Source organism: Convolutriloba macropyga, chromosome 11 (assembly GCF_964194025.1).
Source record: "Convolutriloba macropyga chromosome 11, txConMacr16.3, whole genome shotgun sequence".
Taxonomy (NCBI): domain Eukaryota; kingdom Metazoa; phylum Xenacoelomorpha; order Acoela; family Convolutidae; genus Convolutriloba; species Convolutriloba macropyga.
In genome coordinates this window covers 39,733,081-39,753,570 of record NC_134478.1, presented here as the reverse complement: position 1 = coordinate 39,753,570, position 20,490 = coordinate 39,733,081, and the positions used below count along the sequence as shown (strand labels likewise).

Genomic DNA, 20,490 nt, shown 5'->3' with positions numbered 1-20,490 from the left:
TTAATAAAAACATCGCATCGTTTAACAAAATGCAAACAGTGTCAATTTATGGACCGACATTTTAATGTACCCGATACGAGTGTGACAGCGAAAAAGATGACCACGAGCGTATTTTAATTTTTGTGATCCGTATATGACATCGGCTCTCGGAGAACCGGGACTAAAAAAGATGACGTCAGTAAATCATTAAGTGGCCTTACAAAAAAATGCTGCGGTGCAAAATTCAAAGTTTTTGACATCTCATCTGGGCAAAAATAACCGAAGAAGAAGAAGTATGAGAACTTGAAAGGAAAGGTGCAGAATGGAGATATAAAAGGATGGAACTGATATTCATTTCTTGGGGCTAATGCCAGTTGGACTTAGTTGTGCAATTGAAAAATTATTGAATTTGTTTCTTCGAGTAAACTTAATTTTGAAAACCGTCTTAATTTTTTTGAGTTGGCGCCCTCCTTTCGTCCTCACGGAAGTACGTCTAAGCCTCATATTGTGCTCCAGCAGAGATTTTGATGGCGATCGTTATTCATATGATGGGACCCCTAATTGGGAACACAGTTTTGCAACATTTAGATATAAAACTTGCACAGCGTAGCTTCTAGCAAAAAAATCAATCTGGATTTCATTGAAATTCCTTTTGAACACACAGTTAATTTTCGTTTTCATTTGCTAATTTTTGCCAGCTAAGGAAGTAGGTTTTAAAATTTAGCTTACATTTTTCCCTTTCAAAAGCACCGGTCCTTTTTGATTCAAATCAAAATGCAAAAGAAAACAGGTCAGACTTGTCGAGTTTTCTTTCGATCAGAGGCATTGCTATAAAAAGCACTGTCATCATTTTTCTTCGAATTCAAACAAACGGAAGCTGTTCGACCCTTGAAGGTCAGTAGTTTTGTGGTGTTTAAATCCTTTGAGCTTTAGCTTTGCTAATTGTTCTTCAGGACGCTGAAACAAATAAAAGATTTTGGTATTAAACCGATTTTGGCGTGATTAAATTGCGGGGTTAAATGACTAAGGGGTGATTATATTCGGGTTTAATATATAGGGGATAAGTAAATCGAGGTGAAAAAAGAAGAACCTTTTGTTTTTATGCCACAGCAATCACTATCTTGATAAACAGTTAACTGTTATGATAATTATAAATAAATATATCTCAATCAGTTATTTTTTTGCTAAATGCTAATGAGAAGATTTTAAAAATTCTGTAGTTTTGAGGATGTTTCTACTCCAAAAAGTGTAGTTTTCATAAGTTATTTCTCTTGTTGTTGCGAGTTTACCGAAAACAATTCAGGTATCTGTATCCAGTAAAAGTTTAGGCAGCGATGTCCACAATGTTCAGAAAAGGCGAGAAAAAGTGTACTCGTTACGATAAGTTTAGCGTTTGGAAATGTCTCATTAGGTTGGCATTGTTTTCTGAGCCAAATTTTTCCGCTTGCTTTTTATTATACAATTAGCATTAGTATTGTTTGCTATGCAAAAACCAAGCCAGTTTTAAGTTAACTAATCTGTATATTTTTTTGTGTCTTTTTTTCATGAAAGATGACATAATCAACGGTAAAATTGCTAGCGTGGAATGGCAGAAGGTAAATTAAAACAGCAATATAATTCAGTGACACACTTTTGGAAGTTTTTGCAATATTTTTTAAACATTCTTGTAAACTTTATTGTGAAAATTTAACAGTTCTTTTTGTTGCGGCTCTCAGCTTTACGTGACAAATGTCCAAAATTTCTATTCTTGATCAAAAACAGTTACGTGAATTTTGGAAACCCGAGACGGATTAGCCTGATTTTCGTCACCCGCATTCGCAAATAAACACAACCCTTTTCCAGGTTGTTGAGTATTTAAAGTGCTATGTGTAATTGCAAAACTACTAAATGTGTTTTTAATCTACAATTAGTATCGAGAGGGACATTTTTGAAATTATTCACGATTTTTATATTTCTTTTATTTCGGTAGTTAGATACTGTATCCGTGAGAAATGGGTAATTTGAATCAAATTTGAAAAAATTAGCCTTATGTTACACATTTCCACACACACGCTTACAACGCTAATCTTAAAACAAGGGTCGAGAAAAAGCCCGTCAAATTTGAATACATATAGCTGATTTTCCAGACATTGGCCACTTAATATATGAAATGTTATGGTAACTTTAACGCGTCTTTAGGTACATATACCTGAATTTTTGGAGTGTTAGTAATATTTCACAACGCAGAAATGTAAATAAACAATGCGATATGTGGTTTAGTAAAAAGTTTTCCGAAGGCGCATAATTAATGGTGTCCCTTATTGCTCATGATCATAGTTATAGTCAAAAAATTGTCTCCGAAGTCAGCATTGTCTATTTCAAAATTCAATTATTTGGGAATCTTGCCTTCAGTGCTATAATATCTCACTTAAACAAATGGACAAAAGCAATCAAGCTCACAAGTTTTTTTCTCAAATTAATTCAGTTGAGGTTATTTTGATTTTCAATCGCTGATTTCCTCGCTATTGAACGAACTCCTAAAGAATTGAACGTTAAATCAGTGTACTCATAAAGTTTGTTTCAACTACCTGCTTATACATGATTATGCAATAATAGCCATAAAACAATGTGAACTGAATCTTCAATTGGGTGGTTTACTGTCGAACGATGCTGAACTGAATGTCGCAATAACTTATCTAAATATTTGTACAGAAAAGCTGAAAAGATTTGTCGTATTTATATCTTTGTCATAACTGATTTTTGCGATGCACGGATCGTCTGAATAGTTTGTCAAAATATTTGCATCTCGGTTCAATAAACTGATATTTTACAACATTGCTTTAGCGAAGCAAAGCATCCGTCTATCATTGATCATTGAAAGAACCACCAGCACAAAAACGTTAGTCTAGCTTAACAATTTCCGAGACGTTTGATTACGTGACACTTCATTTTTTTGACATCATCATCAATGGAAATGCTCATAAAGCACTATAAAATCAGTATAAAGTGACATTATTGTGAAGTAATATCATGGCTAGGCTTACATCAGTAGTTTTAGCCTATGGTCCGGCTGATCAGAGCTGGCTTGGGTCGCGTACCTGATCCTGAGTACTACTTGGTAGTCATTGATAGACTCTACTTAAGTGTATAATGATACTTAAAAGGTATCTCAGCCAATATTTAGGCGGTCGCAAGAGGATTACTATCTAAAGAATCTGTTCTAGTAGCATTTTTAGAACTCAACACTTAAAAAATTAGCAAATAAGGTGAATTTTTATACAAAATATGGTAAGGTCAGTTTAGTAAGCATACCTAGTTCATGATTTTTATTTGGTGTCGGTTATAGCGAAATAGTAATTATTTAAGTTCAAAACTTGCAAAAGAAATGAGAAATACAAAAATGCATTAGAAGGATCACTATTATTGAGTGTCCACTGTGTACTTCAACCATTTCTTTCTGAGTTTTGATATCATACAGAATGCAACAGTAGTGTGCTCAATCGTCATGACAAACTAAATAATTACTACTACGTTAAAAAGTGAATCTCAAATTAAAACGAAGTACCCAGGTTTAGGTCCAGACCCAAATTGAGCTATGATCAGACTATGCAGACTGAAATGACTTCTGATCAGACTTTCCAGACCGAAGTTACCTCTGATCAGACCATCCAGACCAAAATGATCTCTGATCAGACCTTCCAGACCAAAATGTCCTCTGATCAGACCGAACCCAGACCACCGTCCAGACTATAGTGCGCTTATGATCAGACCCAAATTCAGACCATTGTCCAGACTATAAACAGACTATGATCAGACCATCTTCAGACCATGGTCCAGACTCAATTTCAGACCATTGCCCAGACCTTAATCAGACTATGATCAGACTCAAGTTCGCTCAAAATAGTCTGATCAGAGAAAGATTTTAATTATGAACAAACCTCTTAATTTTGCTATAATATATTCATTTCATAAAAACTGGTGTTTGCAGTGTTAAAATCATCTAAGGAAAAACCAATTCTGAAAATATTGCTAATGAAAACGAAACCTAACTGTTGAGAAAAGAATTTTATTTCCCAGGTTTAGGTCCAGACCCAAATTGAGCTATGATCAGACTATGCAGACTGAAATGACCTCTGATCAGACTTTCCAGACCGAAGTTACCTCTGATCAGATCATCGAGACCAAAACGATCTCTGATCAGACTTTCCAGACCAAAATGTCCCCTTATCAGACTATAGTGCGCTTATGATCAGACCCAAACTCAGACCATTGTCCAGACTATAAACAGACTATGATCAGACCACCTTCAGACCATGGTCCAGACTCAATTTCAGACCATTGCCCAGACCTTAATCAGACTATGATCAGACTCATGTGCGCTCAAAATAGTCTGATCAGAGAAAGATTTTAATTATGAACAAATCTCTTAACTTTGCTATAATATATTCATTTCATAAAAAACTGGTGTTTGGTGTATTAAAATCATCTAGGGAAAAGCCAATTCTGAGAATATTGCTAATGAAAACGAAACTTAACTGTTGAGAAAAAAATTTTATTTACCATACCCCTTAGTTCATATTTCTGACTCAATGGATGAACTTAGACAGTTTTCCACAAGAAACCTCGTGGTCTTCAGTTAATCAAAATTTCCTCTTGAGGGGACCGGCATTTGCTAACAACTGGACTCCTTGTTTCTGATCAGAGTCATCGGACTTTAGATGAGTCTCTGATCGGAACGCTGCTTTATTGTTGCCTCTTGGCAGAGCCAACATCCCTCAATAAAAATACAAAAAAAATTGAAAAAAAAATGCACTCGAAATCAGACCTTCCAGACCGAATTGACCTCTGATCAGACCGAACACAGACCATGGTCCAGACTATAAAGACTGTGATCAGACCTTCCAGACCGAATTGACTTCTGATCAGACCGAAATCAGACCATGGTCCAGACTATTGTGCGCTCGAACCGCTTTCCAGACCCTGTAATTTCGGTCTGGGAACACAGGGGTGTGCGCTCGATTGGGTCTGATCATAGCTCAATTTGGGTCTGGACCAAAACCTGGGTTACCATACCCCTTAGTTCATGTTTCTGACTCAATGGATGAACTTAGACAGCTTTCCACAAGAAACGTCGTGGTCTTCAGTTAATCAAAATTTCTTCTTGAGGGAACAGGCATTTGCTATCAGCTGGACTCCTTGTTTTTGCTCAGAGTAATCGGACTTTAGATGAGTCTCTGATCGGAACGCTGCTTTATTGTTGCCTCTTGGCAGAGCCAACATCCCTCAATAAAAAAACAAAAAAATTGAAAAAATAATGCATTCGAAATCAGACCTTCCAGACCGAATTGACCTCTGATCAGACCGAACCCAGACCATGGTCCAGACTATAAAGACTGTGATCAGACCTTCCAGGCCGAATTGACCTCTGATCAGACCGAACCCAGACCATGGTCCAGACTATAAAGACTGTGATCAGACCTTCCAGGCCGAATTGACCTCTGATCAGACCGAACCCAGACTATAAAGACTGTGATCAGACCTTCCAGACCGAGTTGAACTCTGATCAGACCGAACCCAGACCATGGTCCAGACTATAAAGACTATGATCAGACCGTCCAGACCGAATTGACTTCTGATCAGACCGAAGTCAGACCATGGTCCAGACTATTGTGCGCTCGAACCGCTTTCCAGACCCTGTAATTTCGGTCTGCGAACACAGGGGTGTGCGCTCGATTGGGTCTGATCATAGCTCAATTTGGGTCTGGACCAAAACCTGGGTAGGAAAATCCCTGAATTGCAATCCAAAGAATTTTAACAATAGACCTCACTGTCCGGCCTATGACAAGCAGTCTTTCAAACACAACAGAAAATTCGAAATCAGACAAGCATCAGGGTCGTCAATTTTTGGAGCAAAAAAAGGATTATTTTCTAGTTTGTAAATTGATTTGCGGCTCAGTAGTAAAAAAAACTTTTATTTTTCCATAGCTGCGAATCAATAATGAGGCTATTGATGATGTCACTGTGGTTTTTTGAGCTATCAGAAAACTGTCGTTTGTACTGGTCTTCTGTTTATTTGCGCGAGCCTTATTTTTGAATACTTATGCCAATGATCAAACAGAAATGGCCAATTTCAGTAACACAGTTACATCAGATGAAGCAGAAAAATGAGTGCTTTTAAAGTCTGAAACCCGTAAAATTGGTGCTAAAGAGGAAAGAGAAACTCGGAGATGATTTTTTAAAATGTTTTGCAAGTCGATTTTTTTTGTTTTCACAGATTTTTCTCATCTCTTCTCATGAAGGCTACTTAGTGTAATAAATAGGTTCTATCGAGTCATAGTTTCAACTGATTTAATCAGACAATTGCTTGTTATGTGTTTTTCCATTTATTACCGAGCTCCTATAAAAAATAATATTCAACGTTTGACTTTGGCGAAAATTTTTGGTCATCACCTTTTCAAATTAAATAATTTCATCAACGTCGGGCGCCATTAATTTTCTAATGCGGCAGTGAAAAATCATTTTCGATTCCAGTCATTATTCTGCGGTTTTTAATCATAATTGTAATTGTTTTCATTCCTGTGAAATTTTGAGGTTTTCCCTTAGTTGTTGCTCTTTTGCTGTGCTATCACTTGGACTAACTAATGGCAGATATCACTCGGTCTCTGCAAGTATAACAGATTTTGTTTAATGTTTTCAGTTGATACATATTGTTTTTTTAATTCAAAGGTTTGTGTTATGTTCTTCGTTTTCTCACTTAGTCTCATTTATGAGAGGTCACAAAGCCTTTCTTATGAAACACAAGAGAAAATAGTCTAACCCCTATTTTGTCCTTTGACGTCTCTATCGGGAAAAAAAAAGCAAGATCAGTTAAATTTAAAAAAAAAACAAGAGAAGGTAACTTGAAAGTTTCTCTTAGCTTTATTTAGCAAACCCTGTGTTTTTGCTGCGATTATGAAGCCAAAAATTATGCAACCTGCAGTTTGCCTTGGTTTTAATAAGTAGGAGGATTAAATTGATTGCCTAATTTGTTTAATGAAAAATGGTGAAATTAAATAGAGATCAATAGAACCAAAAATTTTTTGAAGAAATCGATCGAAGAATTTATTTCTGCTTCCAAAATTTACCGGATTGGAAAATTCGACTAACGATGCTGAATTCAATCCTCATTTTTTTACATTGCAGCTGATTTACTGTTGAATGATTGTTAATTTTGCTGTTGAAGTTCTGTTTTTGAAATTCTTGAAAAATGAAATGAATTCATTTTTCAAGAAGATGAATTCATTTTTGGAGAAAACAAAATTGAAAAAGAAACAAAATGGTTTGGCAAATGATTTTTTCATAATAAACTTCCAGTCAAATCGGTTTATTCGCAAATTAAAAATGATAACCGTAAGCCGGTTACTTTGGATGGAGGTGATTAACTTTTCATAGTATCTTCACATTATGTAAGAAAATACAGAATTTACCAAAAGATTACAAGGAATGATTCTGTGCAAACTCAAGATTGAATATATTAACAATTAATTTTGAGGTTTTTTATTATTATTTTAGCGAAACGTTTGACGGACTTTTTCAGTACAGAAGAAGAAGACCAAAATGAACTAATACGATTGTGCCCTAAAATTTACAATTGTACAAAACAATTTAAAACTATAAACAGAAATTTGCTGAATGATTAGCAGAAAAAAGATAGCAGATAAAAATTCGAAAATAACTTTCACATGTTTTTTGCAAAAAATGAGTTTAAAAAGATTTTTTGTTAAAATTACCCATATGGACCGAAAATAGCAAGAAAAGACGTATTACCTCAAAAACTACCTTGTTTTTGACAGAAATAGTCCGAACAAACATTTCTGCGTGCCGTTGTGGCCCGTGACTTAATAGAGTAATGCTTCTGAATAAATTTAAATTTTTTGAGCGTAGAGTAAAAAAAAAACGTTTTCGACATTTTGAAGCTCGAGAACTCACAAAAGACATTCAAAAAATTGTCCAATCAAAATTTTTTTCTATTGGAGGGCGTTTTAGTGATACAGTCACAATTTTCTGCAATTATTATTTTGATTAGTCAAATTAACACACAAAAAAAACAATTGACTGTACAATTCATTCTCCCAGTATTTGGGGATGGAAAAAAATAACATTCTCAAAACCAGAAAAAAGAACTGACAAAGTCGGAAACCAGTTCCTAATTAAAAGACCGCAGTTTCTAATTAAAAGTTCACTCAACAAAAAGCCGCATAAAGAATTTGTAAGCCAAAAAAATACATCATTAGCCGTCACATTTTTTAAGAAGCGTACAAAAAGCATCATTAATACAAAGAAGAATTTGATTTTTGTAAATGTTTTAATATTGTTTATGCCATATCATTTGTAACGATCTTGTTCATTGGAAACTCTAAAAAGAGGCAAGCACCTGTTACATTCAACTTTTATGACCCAACAGAAAAATACAGAGATAAAAAGAAAAAACATAGATAACAGCAAAAATATCAAATTTCCCATTTCATTTCTCTAAATCCCTAGACATACATCAATCTCCTTAAAACCAATTTGATCCAACTGTCCAACTGCTCCATATTAAAAAACTTTCAGGCCTAGAAAAATTACTTGACAAAAAGTTAGACACCCAAATGTTGAATAGTTGAGCTCTTTTTTACAATTTTTTCGAAGAAAAATCTAACAGGGACTGCCTAAAAAACCATTTAGCCTCAATAATAGATTCAGCTGTCTATCAATTATGCAGAAGTTTTATTAAAAACAATCTGAAAATTGACTGTTATCAAATGCATAACAATACAATTGACACAGAAAAATTTAACTGCAAAAATCTGAACGTTTTTGTCTTTCCTGGCACTGTCAAGACAGTTAACACTCAGGAATTTACTAAATTCTGCACACGGACCCCACTTTATTTTACCGTACATTGGTTTTTCTTTCTTATGTTGTCCAACGAGGTCAAAATCATCGAGAAAATGCGATCAATAAAAAGCTTTGTCACATGGTTGCTTTTGCCCTTCAAAAGTTTTAAACTAATGAATTTTAAATTGCAGTATGAACGCTTCTCCATGGCAGAAACTGTGTGAGAAAACGATAGCAAAGGTGTGAGAAAAATGTTTGATTGTTACTTTTCATTTCAAATGGGTTTAATGGTAGGATAGTCGGAGGTAGGAATTAGGAATGAGCGCAGTGCCGAAATTTTAAAAAAAAGAGAATCAGAGCCGAATGCTTAAGTTTTATTGGCGAAATAATCTGATTGGTTTAAATTATAGTGAAACAAATGCAAGAAACTGCAAATAAATTAGTTTTTGTTGCTTTAGTACCCTAGTTTATGCTTGGTTTTTTACCTAAAGCTCTACTCAAAATCTCCTATAGTTGTTTGTTTGTAACTCCGCCGTAGCCGGTCCCCAGCCCGGTTGAGAGAAGGAGGAGGGGAACACACCCAAAACATACTGGAAAATCTCAAAAATTGTTCGTTAGTTCAACTGTAGATTTTTTCCGACAGTATTTAACCTATTTCAGCTCTCGAAACGTCCCCTGATCAGACAAAAGTGCGCTCGAAACGTCCCTGCTCAGACTAAAGTGCGTTCGAAACGTCCTCTGATCAGACTAAAGTGCGTTCAAAACGTCCACTGATCAGACTAAAAAATCCGCTCATTCCGACCTTTCCTCTCATTTATTGCATTTTTTTCCGCTCAAATTCCGCTCAAAAATCCGCTCATTCCTACCATTCCTCTCATTTCTTGCATTTTTTTCCGCTTAAATTCCGCTCACTTCTTGCATTTTTTATTCCGCTCAATTTCTGCTCATTTCTTGCATTTTTTATTCCGCTCAAATTCCGCTCATTTCTTGCATTTTTTATTCCGCTCAAATTCCGCTCATTTCTTGCATTTTTTCCGCTCAAATTCCGCTCATTTCTTGCATTTTTTATTCCGCTCAAATTCCGCTCAATACTTGCATTTTTTTCCGCTCAAATTCCGCTCATTCCGGTCAAAAAAATGTAAGGGCTTTGAGCGGATTTTGCTAAACTGTCCGATTTTAATCAAATTCCGCTCATTTCTTGCATTTTTTTCCGCTCATTCCTCGGCCCGGGATAGCTGCAAATCAATAATGAGGCTATTGATGATATCACTGTGGTTTTTTGAGCTATCAGAAAACTGTCGTTTGTACTGGTCTACTGTTTATTTGCGCGAGCCTTATTTTTGAATACTTATGCCAATGATCAAACAGAAATGGCCAATTTCAGTAACACAGTTACATCAGATGAAGCAAAAAAATGAGTGCTTTTAAAGTCTGGAACCCGTAAAATTGGTGCTAAAGAGGAAAGAAAAACTCGGAGACGATTTTTTTAATGTTTTGCAATTCGATTTTTTTGTTTTCACAGATTTTTCTCATCTCTTCTCAAGAAGGCTACTTAGTGTAATAAATAGGTTCTATCGAGACATAGTTTCAACTGATTTAATCAGACAATTGCTTGTTATGTGTTTTTCCCTTTATTACCGAGCTCCTTTAAAAAATAATATTCAACGTTTGACTTTGGCGAAAATTTTTGGTCATCACCTTTTCAAATTAAATAATTTCATCAACGTCGGGCGCCATTAATTTTCTAATGTGGCAGTGAAAAATCATTTTCGATTCCAGTCATTATTCTGCGGTTTTTAATCATAATTGTAATTGTTTTCAGTCCTGTGAAATTTTGAGGTTTCCCTTAGTTGTTGCTCTTTTGCTGTGCTATCACTTGGACTAACTAATGGCAGATATCACTCGGTCTCTGCAAGTATAACAGATTTTGTTTAATGTTTTCAGTTGATACATATTGTTTTTTTAATTCAAAGGTTTGTGTTATGTTCGTCGTTTTCTCACTTAGTCTCATTTATGAGAGGTCACAAAGCCTTTCTTATGAAACACAAGAGAAAATAGTCTAACCCCTATTTTGTCCTTTGACGTCTCTATCGGGAAAAAAAAGCAAGATCGGTTAAATTTAAAAAAAACAAGAGAAGGTAACTTGAAAGTTTCTCTTATCTTTATTTAGCAAACCCTGTGTTTTTGCTGCGATTATGAAGCCAAAAATTATGCAACCTGCAGTTTGCCTTGGTTTTAATAAGTAGGAGGATTAAATGGATTGCCTAATTTGTTTAATGAAAAATGGTGAAATTAAATAGAGATCAATAGAACCAAAAGTTTTTTGAAGAAATCGATCGAAGAATTTATTTCTGCTTCCAAAATTTACCGGATTGGAAAATTCGACTAACGATGCTGAATTCAATCCTCATTTTTTTACATTGCAGCTGATTTACTGTTGAATGATTGTTAATTTTGCTGTTGAAGTTCTGTTTTTGAAATTCTTGAAAATTGAAATGAATTCATTATTCAAGAAGATGAATTCATTTTTGGAGAAAACAAAATTGAAAAAGAAACAATTGGTTTGGCAAATGATTTTTTCATAATAAATTTCCAGTCAAATCGGTTTATTCGCAAATTAAAATTGATAACCGTAAGTCGTTTTTTTTGGATGAAGGTGATTAACTTTTCATAGTATCTTCACATTATGTAAGAAAATACAGAATTTATCAGAAGATTACAAAGAATGATTCTGTGCAAACTCAAGATTGAATATAAAATCAATTAATTTTGAGGTTTTTTATTATTATTTTAGCGAAACGTTTGACCAAAATGAACTAATACGATTGTGCCCTAAAATTTACAATTGTACAAAACAATTTAAAACTATAAACAGAAATTTGCTGAATGATTAGCAGAAAAAAGATAGCAGACAAAAATTCGAAAATAACTTCCACATGTTTTTTGCAAAAATTGAGTTTAAAAAGATTTTTTGTTAAAATTACCCAAATGGACCGAATATAGCAAGAAAAGACGTATTACCTCAAAAACTACCTTGTTTTTGACAGAAATAGTCCGAACAAACATTTCTGCGTGCCGTTGTGGCCCGTGACTTAATAGAGTAATGCTTCTGAATAAATTTAAATTTTTTGAGCGTAGAGTAAAAAAAAAACGTTTTCGACATTTTGAAGCTCGAGAACTCACAAAAGACATTCAAAAAATTGTCCAATCAAAATTTTTTTCTATTGGAGGGCGTTTTAGTGATACAGTCACAATTTTCTGCAATTATTATTTTGATTAGTCAAATTAACACACAAAAAAAACAATTGACTGTACAATTCATTCTCCCAGTATTTGGGGATGGAAAAAAATAACATTCTCAAAACCAGAAAAAAGAACTGACAAAGTCGGAAACCAGTTTCTAATTAAAAGACCGCAGTTTCTAATTAAAAGTTCACTCAACAAAAAGCCGCATAAAGAATTTGTAAGCCGAAAAAATGCATCATTAGCCGTCACATTTTTTAAGAAGCGTACAAAAAGCATCATTAATACAAAGAAGAATTTGATTTTTGTAAATGTTTTAATATTGTTTATGGTTTATGCCATATCATTTGTAACGATCTTGTTCATTGGAAACTCTAAAAAGAGGCAAGCACCTGTTACATTCAACTTTTATGACCCAACAGAAAAATACAGAGATAAAAAGAAAAAACATAGATAACAGCAAAAATATCAAATTTCCCATTTCATTTCTCTAAATCCCTAGACATACATCAATCTCCTTAAAACCAATTTGATCCAACTGTCCAACTGCTCCATATTAAAAAACTTTCAGGCCTAGAAAAATTACTTGACAAAAAGTTAGACACCCAAATGTTGAAAAGTTGAGCTCTTTTTTACAATTTTTTCGAAGAAAAATCTAACAGGGACTGCCTAAAAAACCATTTAGCCTCAATAATAGATGCAGCTGTCTATCAATTATGCAGAAGGTTTTATTAAAAACAATCTGAAAATTGACTGTTATCAAATGCATAACAATACAATTGACACAGAAAAATTTAACTGCAAAAATCTGAACGTTTTTGTCTTTCCTGGCACTGTCAAGACAGTTAACACTCAGGAATTTACTAAATTCAGCACACGGACCCCACTTTATTTTACCGTACATTGGTTTTTCTTTCTTATGTTGTCCAACGAGGTCAAAGTCATCGAGAAAATGCGATCAATAAAAAGCTTTGCCACATGGTTGCTTTTGCCCTTCAAAAGTTTTAAACTAATGAATTTTAAATTGCAGTATGAACGCTTCTCCATGGCAGAAACTGTGTGAGAAAACGATAGCAAAGGTGTGAGAAAAATGTTTGATTGTTACTTTTCATTTCAAATGGGTTTAATGGTAGGATAGTCGGAGGTAGGAATTAGGAATGAGCGCAGTGCCGAAATTTAAAAAGGAGAATCAGAGCCGAATGCTTAAGTTTTATTGGCGAAATAATCTGATTGGTTTAAATTAAAGTAAAACAATTGCAAGAAACCGCAAATCAAGTAGTTTTTGTTGCTTTAGTACCTATGTTGTGGGGTTTGGTAAGGCTCCAATCGCCCTCTCCGCGGTTGCGATCCCCTGGCGCGGAAAACGGGAGATGTTGCGACCACAGATCGATCTTTCGTTATGCTATTTCTGTATGTACTTTTTCCCAAAAAAGGACTTTAAGGTAATGACTTTAAGCTCAACCAATCAGAGCGCGGGTAATATTTGGTTTTAAATCTCATTCTCCGGTATTCTGCTCTGCGTCCATTTGGCTCTAGGGTAGTAACTAGCTAATAATATTGTAGGCAAGTACAGACAAGGTAATCTCTCGTTTTGGAAAACAAACTCCACGCCAAGAAGATGGTTTTCTTTTGAATACGTTAGAAACGACAAAAAATTCAACCAAGGTAGAAAGCGCGGTGTGACGATACGATTTTCCATTTAAGATCTGGCAGAAGAATTTTCAGTTCCCGGGTCAAGAAAACGTATAAAATTTCAGCACAATAACTTAACATGGTATTGCGCTGAAATGTGCTGAAATGCGCCAAAGCATAGCAAGAAAAGCGCTGAAAACCACTGAGTATTCAAAGAATAGCGCATAACGCCGCAGAGGTAAATCGAAATCAACACGGGCAAATATTTCCGATCTGCGTATCTCTTGTTCGTTTTTCTTGTGTTAATAAATTGGAAATGCAACAAAAAATTGCGCAAAATTGATACTCTAGCAAAAACAGGCAAAATTGAATGGAATTGCGCAACCCGTGTTTGCAAAAGTGTTCAGGCAAACGCGCAGTTAAGCCCAACTAAATGCTCGTTTTTGAGCCTGTAAAAGTGTTTGAAAGCTTTATTAATTGATAGCAATTAAGTAGTTCAAAGTGGTTTACAGGTTATAAATAAACCATATCGTACGAACTTCCTGGTTTTTCAGGCTGTTATTTGTATTCAAGCATCATGGTTCTGAGATAAGGATATTTTCCGTTTGTGTCCCACAGCTTAATGGGCGCATTTTATTTGCAACCCACAGACTGAAGTGCTATGTTTTTACATGATGTTTTAATATTTAATGGCACGTATCGGGGGGAGGCATAATATACTGGGGGCACAAACGGAAAAAATCCCCCGGAAAAAATAATTTTAAAAACAATTTGAAAAATGCTTTAATTTCTGAAAAACCCCTGTTTTAACTTAGAGCAATTGGAAATGAAATTACCATAAATTGATATTAATGATCGTCGCCTCACTATTTTCATGGTATTTCAGGTTTTTATTTGTATTCAAGCTTTATTTTGAAATAGTTTTACGAAATTTGACAAATATAATAAATTTTGAATTATCCCTCAGTTTCAATTTAGGATAAAACAAAAAGAAATTACCATCAACTGAGATTTTTGATTGTCACTTCTCTACATCCGTAACTTTTGCCATCTAAAAAACAAAGGGAGGAAGTTCATTAATACTGTTGTTTGTCCATAAACAAGATAAATTTAGACAGAGTGAAATTTCGGTTAAAAGCTAGATATGTGCAGATAACTGTTTTTTTTTTGCTGAATTTTGTTTTACTTGGGGATTTCCAATTGTATTTATCAAATGAATTTGTTAAATTGAGTCCATTCATTTTTTTCTTTTGTCTGTTTGCAGGTTTACAGGTTTCTAACTATATTTTCTGAAGAATTCCTCAATTCTGCGTCTGTTTTAGATGTCAGGTTATCTTTTTCTGAAAGGTCCCTCCATTCCGAGACTACTGTTTGCTTTTTTTAACATTTTTACCAGTCTATTAATTTTTGATTCGATATTTTGTTGCGTCAATTTACAGGTTCAGGGGTTTCTATTAATTTTTTGCCTCCTTTTACATGTTTACAGTTGTCTGTTGTTTTTTTCCGGATCTACTCTGTTTTGCCCCACCCCAGGGATATTATGCCCCATTTACACTTTTTATAATGATATATAGCACGTCACTATGTAAAAAAATGGCAAGTGCGCCTTGGGGCGTAAATGATACAAGCCCACTAAGCTGGGGCGGTCAAAACAGAATAGAACCATTTTTTCTAAAAAATCGCTCCATTTTGCACTCTTTCTAATTGCATATCAAGAATAATAATTTTGTAAGAAGTTATTTACAGATGTTTTTCGATATTTACAACTAAGACTAGAAGTCAAAGCATTTAAATTTCGTCGTGTCATTATTTCGACTTCTAAATTACTTTGAAATCTTTAAATAACTTTGTGTGATCAATTAAAAACGACTCAAATCGCTTTTGCATGCTCAATTAATAAGGCTTTAATGTTTGCATGCGCACAAGCGCGCTTTCAATTAGGTTAAATTGCCAAATAGAGAGAAATTTAAAGCGAAAAAATGATAACTAATATGAGCGGCAACGTGCTACAAGTCTTTTCACCGATTTTACAATTTTTATGTATCTCAATTTCGCAAAATTTCGCAATAAGGTACAAGCTTGTCTCCTAATTTTGTTCATTTTATGTATCTGTTTTTGCGCAAATTTCAGTAAGGCGGAGTTTTTAGGGTGCACCTCTTCGACGTAATGCGCTGGTTGAGACGCAAAACCTTCTCTTTGTTGCCGTAAGCATCACTCTATCCACTACGTAATTTAACTCCTGAAATTCTTCTCTTTTAATTTGGTTATATGTTAATAAACAGTTTAAGGATAGATGCGCTGAAATTATGTAAGAAATGCGGTGAAAATTGAATGCATGCCTTACAAAGTTTGAGCGCACTTCAGTGTTAAATTATGTAAGATTTTTGGGATGAAGAATGGGTGAAATCAGCAAACTCAAGGTCATTTCAGCGCATTTCAACGAGATGAACTCATTTCTGACATAATTTTAGCGCATAGAGTGCTTTTCTTACAAAATAATGAGCTGAAACGGCGCTGACATCTCGACTCAAGATGCGTAACTTGTAACATGAGTAGTAACAAACCCATACACCCGATGACACTTTTTGGCTGATTTTACCCAAACATGCCCGATCATGCGCGCGGATGGAAGGAAAACTTTTGGCAATTATACCCTGTATGTTAGGATTGCTGCCTGAATATGTAATAGACTTACAACACCTCCATTTTGAACTCGGCAGGTTTAATTCCTTCGTTTATAAGGAATAATTAATCAAGCGTTTACATTGTGAAGAAAATTGTTTGTATGTCCGACAAATGCCTGAGGGCTGCAAATCCAGTCTATTTTTGTCATGAACACTTTTGCGCAGTAACAAGAATCTGAGCGTCTAATGAGATTAAAACTATATTTTGGTATTGCGAATGCAGGCATTATTCCTGCATAGGCAATTTTGAAGCCCACAGGCGTAATTACTTCGTTTATAAGGGATACTTCAACAATGTGGAGAATACTGTTTGTGTAACCATCAAATGCTTGAGGGCTATAAGTCCAGTCTATACTTGTCATTGACGCTTTTGCGCATTACCAGAAATCTGGGCGTTTTTTTGTGAATAAACTATATATTGTTAATGCATATGCACACTCCGAGATTTCTCACGTTGAAGATAGTATTTTTGGCTACATGTGAAACGTCTGGGTAAGAATCATTCTACTTTCTTTTTAAAAATATTTTCTAAGGGCTATATTTAGACCACAAACTCAAACTCAAACACGAACTACTCTCGTTCAGTCTGTTGATAGACTTCCCTTTCCTTTATTACACAACAAGCTATATGATTCAGACGTATTACGTTTTTTTTTTGACAAAAATCGTACAAGAAAACAAGAAGTTTGTACACGATAAAAGCGAGTAATTGATTTTTCAATAGAGATCATGTCGAAATGTTAAGGTGCAGAAAAAAAGTATTCTGGAAGTGATAGTCTAAAAATACTGAAATTTCGACAGGATTAATTGTTTTTTTTGTCCAGCAAAGACCAATCGTCAGGGCAGACAGTGACCGAGTAGAAAAAACCCAATTGCAAGTCGAGAGTTAATTCTACCCCGCAAATAATTCAGGTTAATTCGTTTAAGAAGATTTTGTTTGAATTGATAATAAGAAGTTAAAACAAAGTCTTCGAGGAAGCAAAAAAATTATGAAGCATCTTGTTTTTAGATTTGAAGAACCTGTCGGAAAAGCGAGTAGTTTCAAGAAATACAATTGGGTGAAACAAAATCTTGTCACTTTGATTTCAGAGAGCGTAAGGACACAGAAGAAAAAGACGGAGGGAATTCTCTTGTTTGATTTCCGAGCGCATCAGGACTCCCTCAAAAAGAAATTGGTATAAGAAAGCAAAAAAAGAAGAACATCAGGAAACAAGTATCAGCAGCTTGCTGTTATTTTATCAGAGCCCATCAATCCTAAGCAAGAGGAGTGGCGCAAACAGAAAACTTGTGGAAAAATAGTTCTAAAATATATCTTTTAACTTCATGTAGCTCCTTCATCATTTCTTATTTTTACCTATATAACTCACCCACGGATCAAAACAGAGTAGTCAGAAGATCAAATTAATTAGAAATTAGAATCCCTTAGTCGTCAGCAAGCTTTTTTCTCTTTGTTTTTAAAGAACGGAGCTGATATTAGTCAAATATCAAATAATTAAAAAACATATTTATCATTTGTTAAGATTGCATCACACATAGAAAAATTATGACCCCTTAAGTGTGAAATGAATATCAATTCTTCTCCTCTTAAAGTACAAGTCCTAGAAAAAAATATCCTAGGGAGAAGTTGTTCAATAAGTGAAAACCAACACGAAACTACTCTGAAAACATCAATTTTGCTCGCATAACATATATATATATATATATATATATATATATATATATATATATATGTATATATATATATTTGTAAATATATTTATATATATATATATATATATATATATATATATATATGACTCATCAAAGGTCAATTGTACGTCAGTTTTTTTATTCTCAATGTACAAGTCCTAGATAAAAATTTCTTAAGGAAAAGTTTTTCCATTAGTAGAAACTAACACACTACTACTTAAAAAATATCATATTTGCTCACATAACATATATGAGTCATCAAATGTCACCTGTACATCGTTTTCGTCCTCTTGAAGTGCAACTTCTAGAGAAAATCTCTTTAGGAAAAGTTGTTTTCTTGGTGAAAACTAACACAATACTACATACAAACATCAATTTTGCTCACATAACATATATAAGTCATCAAATGTCACTTGTACACCATTTGTTTCCTCCTAATGTACAAATCCTAGAGACAATTTTCTGAAGGAAATTTTGTTCCATTAGTGAAAACTAACAGAAAACTACCCATGTTTTGCCCATATAACATATATAATGAGCCATTAAAGGTCACATGTTAATCAATTTTCCCCCTTAAGGTACAAGTCCTAGAGCAAAATTCATATGGAAAAGCTGTTCCATGAGTGAAAACTAACACAAAACCACCTAAAAAAGATCAATTTTGCTCACATTCACTAACATATATGAGTCATCAAAATTCAATTGTACAACATTTTTTCCTGTTAATGCACAATTCCTAGAGAAAAATTGCAAAATTTGTTAAAGAAAAGTTGATCCATTAGTGAAAACCAACACAAAAATACTTAAAAAACATCAATTTTGCTCACATAACATATATGAGTCACCAAAGTGCAATTGTACATCATTTTTTTTTCCTCTTAGTGTACATGCCCTAGAGAAAAATTTCCTAGGGAAAAGTTGTTCCATTTAGAAAAACTAACACAAAACTACCTAAAAAACATTAGTTTTTCTCATAAAACATATACATATTTGAGTCATTAAAGGTCACCTGTAAATCATTTTTTCCCTCTTGCTGTACAAGTCCTAGAGAAAAATTGCATAACTTGTTTAAGAAAAGTTGTTCCCTTAGTGAAAACTAACTCGAAAACATGAGTCATCAACAGTCAATTGAACATCATTTCTCTGCTATTGTACAAATCCTAGAGAAAAATTGCAAAAATTGTTAAGGAAAAAGTTGATCCATCTGTGAAAACTAACACAAAAATTTTTCAAACATCAATTTCGCTCACATAACATATATATGAGTCGAAAGTGCAATTGTACATCATTTTTTCCTCTTAGTGTACAAGCCCTAGAGAAAAATTTCTCAGGAAAAAGTTGTTCCGTTAGTAAAAACTAACACAAAACTACTTAAAATACATTAGTTTTGCTCATAAAACATATACATATATGAGTCATAAAAGGTCACCTGTAAATCATTTTTTCCCTCTTGCTGTACAAGTCCTAGAGAAAAATTTCAAAGGGAAAAGTTGTTCCATTAGTGAAAACTAATGCAAAACTAATAAAAAACATCAGTTTTGCTCAAAAAACATTTACAGATATAATAATTAAGGGTCACCTGTAAATCGTTTTTTCCCTCTTACTGTACAAGTCCTAGAGAAAAATTTCATAGGGAAAAGTTGTTCCGTTAGTGAAAACTAACACAAAACCACCTAAAAAAATCATTCTTGCTCACATAAACTAACATATATGAGTCATCAAAGGTCAATTGAACATAATTTTGCTCTGCTATTCTACAAATCCTAGCCAAAAATTGCAAAACTTGTTAAGGAAAAAATTGATCCATTAGTGAAAACTAACACAAAAATATTTAAAAGATCAATTTTGCTCACATAACATATATATGAGTCACCAAAGGGCAATTTTACATCATATTTTCCTCTTAATGTACAAGCCCAAGAGAAAATTTTTTTAAGGAAAATTTGTTCAATTAGTGAAAACCAACTCAAAACTACGTGAAAAACATCAATTTTGCTCATATAACAAATAAATGAGTCATCAAAGTTCACCTGTGTATTATTTTTTTTGTTCTTATTGTACCAGCTCTTGAGAAAAATATTCAGGGGAAGTTATTCCATTAGTGAAAACTAACACCAAACTACCTAAGAAGGATCAATTTTGCTCACATAACAAATATGAGTCCTGAGAAGTCAATTGTACATCATTCTTTCCTCTTACAAGTCCTGTAGAAAAATCTCAAAACTTTTAGGGAAAAAATTGTTCCCTTAGTGAAAACTAACACAAAACCACCTAAAAAGGTTAATTTTGCTAACATAAACTAACATATATGAGTCATGAAAAGTCAATTGAACATCATTTTGCTCTGCTATTGCACAAATCCTAGAGAAAAATTGCAAAACTTGTTATGGAAAAAATTGATCCATTAGTGAAAACTAACACAAAA

The 20,490-nt window shown here is 34.0% G+C and overlaps 2 protein-coding genes across 5 annotated transcripts in view; one reads left to right on the top strand and one right to left on the bottom strand.

Moving 5' to 3' along the window:
- Positions 1–20,490, bottom strand: part of LOC142349625 (uncharacterized) — a 343,675-nt gene that overhangs the window by 46,877 nt on the left and 276,308 nt on the right. The window lies entirely within an intron of this gene.
- The window catches only part of LOC142349868 (uncharacterized), a 60,616-nt gene continuing 42,813 nt past the window's right edge, over positions 2,688–20,490 (top strand). For 2 of the 4 annotated variants that reach the window (XR_012760852.1, XM_075401691.1), the window contains exons 1-2: positions 2,691–2,857; positions 13,355–13,470. Coding sequence is in view for 2 of the 4 variants with exons in the window: in XM_075401691.1 (XP_075257806.1) it covers positions 13,431–13,470 (40 nt within the window). In the remaining 2 variants the exon portion in view is untranslated. Of the gene's footprint in view, positions 2,858–13,354; positions 13,471–20,490 lie in introns of all 4 variants that reach the window. The other 2 variants (XM_075401693.1, XM_075401692.1) reach the window with 2 other exon arrangements.